The sequence below is a fragment of the Abramis brama genome (assembly GCF_963993115.1).
Source record: "Abramis brama genome assembly, chromosome: 18".
NCBI lineage: Eukaryota > Metazoa > Chordata > Actinopteri > Cypriniformes > Leuciscidae > Abramis > Abramis brama.
In genome coordinates, this window is record NC_139980.1 from 26,309,522 (window position 1) to 26,315,521 (window position 6,000).

The following is a 6,000-nucleotide window of genomic DNA, read 5'->3' on the forward strand; positions in this document are numbered from 1 at the left end:
AGAATCGTTACCGTATCGTATCGTGATGAACTGTCCAATTTACACCCCTATTTTATAACCTCTTAAAACATTTAGAACTCCAAAACTCTTTTTGATTTTAATGGGCTAGTTTATGTATCAAATAAACATATTTTTGTTTATTTGATATTTCTGTACTTCTAAAATTGTTGTTGTAGTATATAGACACCTTTAAAATATCCTGTCTAGATATTTCTATCTAAACAAATATTTGTGGTTTTATATATTATTTACTTTTTATATTAAAATGACAACTGTAATATTTACAATTACCCCAAATTTAGCTCTTATTGACATTAAAAAGTTATTCTAACCAAATAAATACTGCCGAAACCCGGGATCGAACCAGGGACCTTTAGATCTTCAGTCTAACGCTCTCCCAACTGAGCTATTTCGGCCTGTTAGAGAACTAGTGTAGAAATCTGTAGTTCTTTATGTGATCCGCTAGGGGTCGCTTTGGTATTAAGTGTGGAACAGCTTAAAAATAGCTTACGGTTTGTAAAGATTACGAAGCATTGTTTATTTCATTTATTTATTTATTTTCAACAGGATTATTCATATTTGTGTTCCACTGTGCCCTGAAAGAAAATGTACAGAAACAATGGAGGAGATATTTATGCTGTGGAAAGTTCCGCTTGGCAGATAATTCAGGTAAATTTAGTTAGTAGGCTACTATTATATTTTTTTTAATGATATATTTTTTTCACGGAGGTTTTGTTAGCTACTATATGTCATAATCCTATACCAAGGGAGATTCGTATATTTAATACAAATACGTGGGAAAAAAATAATATAGCTAGGTCTATTGATTAGTTAAAAGTATCTTGTTTGAATGCTGGAAGTTGTGTAGGCTAACATTACCTCTCCTGTTGCATTCTTGGCACATTGCAATTGTGCTAAGACTTTTTTTCTTTTTCTTTTTAAACACATGCATTATTGCCTAGTGATTCTTGTACTTTTTTCCCTAGGCGTTTTGGATATTGCCTGTTTTGTGACTACATTAGGTGCTGGATCCTGAGACTTTTGTTGCACTTAGAATGTGTGTTTCTCTAAAGCCCAGCTTTTGGGACTTTCTTTCGCAGAACTATTATTAATAAAATTTAGGACCAGAGAGATTACTTAGCTGGACTTTACTTCCAGTTAAAACTGATCAAATAAGATGTGAAGTTAAACGGTGCTGTTTTTCGAATGCCATTCCCACACCAGTCCTGTATTTATAATGATAGATTTGGCAGATTTATCTTAAGTGTTTAACTAGTAGTTATAGATAACATTAAACCATATTTTGCAGACTGGAGCAAGACTGCAACTAATAATACCAAGAAAGTGAGTTCTGATAACCTGGGAAAGTCCCTCTCCTCCAGTTCCTTTGGCTCCACTACAGCCAACTGGACGTCTAAAGCCAAAGCTACACTAAACCCCTTCGCCAGGCACAGTAATGCAGGTGAGCATAAAAATCATGATGTGGATTGCTTAGGCCACAGTTGGTGTTGCAGTAAGATGGAATAAAACTGGTATTTAATTTCAAAGGGCTTAAACATGTTTTGTTGGCATGCTCTCAGTAATATATTGCCAAGATAATGGTTGACTATTTGCCCTTCATGCCTTGTGTTATTTTGTGCTTTGCTCTACTGTGTTGCTTTTTGTGTGACTGTACTGTACTGTGTGACTCAGTGGTGTGTGTGTGTCTGTATTTATGTTTGTGGTATAGATAGTACCCTGCAATAATGCCATGGAGAGACTTCCTGAGGTAAAACCACACAAGCCAGTTTGAGTTCACTCTGCTTTTCTCTATTCATGTGATCAGCTTCCCCTGTTGGGATAGACTGAATTCAATCCAGCGGCCCTAGACATAATTCCTAGTCTAACTCACTCCTAACACATAAATGCTTATTTTTGGCCCTCCAAAACAGCCCTTCATATGACATTACATTTTTAAAAAACGGTAGGCATCTGCTGTGATGTTTTATGATGGAATAGTTGCCTGTTGGATTGAATCCAAGTTGTGGAGTGACATTCAAGAGCTTGAAAGCACACTGCTGCTGGTTGTCATTGTCATTAGTATAGCTTATTAAGTTACTAGCATAGTGGTGCAATACAAGGAAACACCTCAATGCGGAAACATTTATTATAAAGCAGTTATAGATTTGACTCCCACCCAACCTTTCAGTAGACATTGACAAGCTTTAGTGTCTTTTAGGAGTTCTGAATGTCATTTGCACTCTGTTTGACACTAATTTTTCTCACGGTTGCCTGGTTTGATTTATCTCCATTGTTTTGTTCTTTTTCTTTGGCAGTGTTAATGTCCCCACAGGAGAAAATACCCAGCTTGCACTGCTGAAACTAAAATATATAAAACTATACACAGTAAAACTTCATGCCCACAGCAGGATCACTCTACACGCTGGTCATGCAGAGGTTTAAAAAAAAAATACACTTGTCCTGGACAAGCGGACAAGCGTTAATGACGAGCCCTGGGATAGATAATATGCACTTGCTGTATAGCACTAATAATGCACTTAACATCAGAAATTTAAACACTAAACAGATAGGATTTATACTTTGTGTACTTAGTACTGCGCATTACTTTGGCACAAGTAATTGTACTGTTATGCACAGTAGAGTTTATGTCATTGTAAAATATTGAGACATTTAGGATTTAGGAGGTATAGGCTTGCTATATTTGCATACATGCTAAGATGAAAAGAATTCCGTTATGACACTGAAATTGCATTATTTATCTAAGAATACATTCTTCAAAAGCTCACTCTGTGTAATTATGTATTTTAAGTTATTGTAATATACACTGTATAGATTTTTCCTTAACAATATTTATAACTGACCATTCTTTCTTCCTATTTAATTAAAGGTACACTATGTAACTTTTGGCCATCTAGCGGTTAAAAACAAAACTGTTTTGGTTGTGCCTCGACTCTGCGTGACTGTGCGGATGAATATGGTTATCCTACTGCTCATAAAACATTCACTACTAGGCTTAAGAGATCCAACCAGTTTAGATGACAAGGTGACAGCTGACTAGCTGAAGACGTTACTGTAGCTATTCCCATTTATAGACACAGAACAAACTTGAAAATAAATTCCAGCACAGCGCTACAACAACCATAATGAAATGACCCTTCACAATAGATAATGTAATACAATAAACTCTGTGAGAGAGCTACATATGGCAATTTATCTGTTTAGTAAAATACCGTACTCACCTGTTGAGTAATAAAAACGCCATCTTCCCGTTGCTTTTACAATATTTCAAACCCCTCAGTTCTCTGAAAAGCCAAGCCAATGTTGATTCTTGTTTTATTACAAGCTCTGTCGCGTTCTCTTTTTGACTCTCCTCTGTTCAGCCTTTATTGAAAACAGGTGATTTTCTGGAGGTTGGAGATTTTGCTTCTGCATGTCAACCTTTCTTTGCTCGTTATGCCATTTCCACACCATTCCCAAAGTAGACAGAGCAACTTTTCTCTAATTACGGATATGACAAGACAAGCACGGGCAAGTGACACATATATGCAGTTTCCCGTGAAAACCATCTCAAATGGTCTAAAATATAAACACATATAACAGGCTTACCATATCAGGTTAAGACAAAAACACGTTTTAGAAGGATAGATGATGTATTGATGTATTATTTAAATTGTATTAATTTTGAACAAAAAAGTTACATAGTGTACCTTTAAAATTTCTAATTTTCCCTTTTCTCTTTTTGCTGTTTTATTTTTGCACATAGCGAAGAAAAAATCTCATCAGGCGGAGGAAGGACTAGTTCTAGTTGCAAAGACCAATTACAACTGATTTTTTTTGTTGTTGCTGTTGTTTTGTTCATTTGATAAATTTCGCTAGTATGACAGATGTGAATTGTGAAATAATCTTTGCTATTATATTGTATATTAGAATTAGCTATCTAAATGACCTCATCATCATCATCATCAGATAATGACTTGTCTAGCATAGTACATAAGCATATTGTGTTCTGGTTGAAATGCCAAAACTGTGCTCCAATTTTTGTTATTCTGTAGGTCAATACCTTTCTGTAGCCCCAATTGCCCTCATAATAAAACAGAGGTTAAGGAATCATTGCAAAGAAAAGCTTAAGCAATATAGTTCTGGCAGAAGCGTTCTAGAAGGGGACTGAAGGTGCATGTGTGCATTGGAATGTTTTTGCCCAAGAATGCACAAAGGCATGGAACATCAACAGAATGGCATGGACAATTAATAACTCACCATTAGTTGAATGAATTGGAAACTAATATGATCCAACTGTCAAAGTATTGACAACACTCAGTTCTGCTTTCTTTTGAAGCAGCCAACATGTATGAAAATAGTTTGCATTGGGTGCCAGTTGTCATGTTCATATTGTATGCGAGTGTATAGATACTTTGGCATCAATATTGGATTGCTCACTACTTTTAGAAGTATATTCACACAGTCCTTCAGTCAACCATTGTGGCGTATTTGCAGGTAAAAGTTTCTCCAATCAGAGCAGTCCCAAATGCAGCCCTTCCGACGGAGAGGCTTCCTCGTCCATCCTCCCCGTGCACCAGGTCTTGGACAAGGTAAAGGGCTACTGCTCCGTACGCTCGGACAACTTCTACAAAAACATTATCATGTCAGACAGCTTTAGCAATAGCACTAAATTCTAGGGAGAGGAGGCTGAGATGGAGCCCTCCTGTGTCCCAGACTTACCTTGTGTGGAAAGGCAGGATCATGTTTATACGCTACAGTGCATATTGAGTTAACCCTCCCCGACTGGAGTAGAGAAACACATAACCCTGTAGAGAGGGCAAGCTATGAAAGTGTGGATTTTATATACTGTGATATTCAGCTTATACTGACTATGTGATCTGTAAATAATCATAATATATTTTACTGTTTGTGCTTTTTCTAATTTCTGTTTTGCATACTTTTTTTTTTTTTCTTTTTTTTTTGCACATTACTTTGTTTTTTGTTCAAGTATTTTGTATATATAAATCTATAAATGCTTGCTGCGGCATAAAAATGGGACCATTTCACGACCAAAGACTTAAAAACATGAGGAGTAGCTAGTTCCTCTGTTCGGGACTGAAAGAACACGAATGGTTGGAGCTTGAATTTTAATGCTTGTGAATTTTGCCTTGGTTTAAGCAGATAAAGTACATTTTCGCTGTAAATTAGTGAACCTTTAATACCTTTATTTTGTCATTATTTAAATGATCTCTGTCTTTACATGATCTACTACTGATTAACATGTTATAGAAAATGTTGTTTTTTTACAGTGTGAACATTGTTTGATAGTTTCAGTGCATACAGTTACATAAAACTACTCTTGTAGAAGGGCAAAACAGACGGAATGGAAAACAACAGCTATACACCAAATCTAACATGTTCAGATCTTCCTATTGCTGTAGTTTAATGACATTGTTGTTTCGACTATTCGGTATTTATTTTAAACGCTTTTAAGAGATTTCTATGCTTCGGTGAAGAAAATGTCAGCAGCAGAAAACATTTACCAAGGGCTGTTCAGTTTGCTCTGGTCATCAGTGTAGATCATCATTAGTATAGTGGCTATGGATGCTTTATGAAAATGTGACATCTTGCATATTAAATGCACTTAAACCAGATCTTGTCTGTCTTATTTGCTTGAACAGTAACATGGTTTTCTGCTTATGGTGAAAAGTAACTGTAATAGTAATAGAACGCACATAGTTTTAATACCGTTCTCAAAACACAATTATTTTTTTATATACATCGTTAATAGAATGTTTTTTTCCCTGAAATGTTGTTCAAAATGTTCAGAGAACTTTCAAATGGAACATTCCTTTAATGTTTTTGCTAACAGAAAACTTCGCACAAAACATTTAAAGAACTGGAATTTTCGAACGTTCAGAGAAAATTCAGAAGTACAGTTTACATGACTTAATGGGGACAAAAACCTAATTTTGTTAGCTGGGATGTAGCACAGTAAATAATATGGATATACTGTAGAGC

The 6,000-nt window shown here is 35.6% G+C and overlaps 1 protein-coding gene across 15 annotated transcripts in view; it reads left to right on the forward strand.

The window, feature by feature from the left end:
• adgrg6 (adhesion G protein-coupled receptor G6) overlaps nucleotides 1-5,633 on the forward strand; it is a 42,648-nt gene extending 37,015 nt beyond the window's left edge. For 8 of the 15 annotated variants that reach the window (XM_084091815.1, XM_084091816.1, XM_084091806.1 and 5 more), the window contains 3 exons: nucleotides 568-669; nucleotides 1,310-1,462; nucleotides 4,495-5,633. In XM_084091815.1, coding sequence (XP_083947941.1) covers nucleotides 568-669; nucleotides 1,310-1,462; nucleotides 4,495-4,676 — 437 coding nt within the window. In that variant the 3' untranslated portion in view covers nucleotides 4,677-5,633. Of the gene's footprint in view, nucleotides 1-567; nucleotides 670-1,309; nucleotides 1,463-1,729; nucleotides 1,769-2,315; nucleotides 2,440-4,494 lie in introns of those variants that run through there. The other 7 variants (XM_084091817.1, XM_084091819.1, XM_084091820.1 and 4 more) reach the window with 2 other exon arrangements.
• Nucleotides 5,634-6,000: the final 367 nt, after the last annotated feature.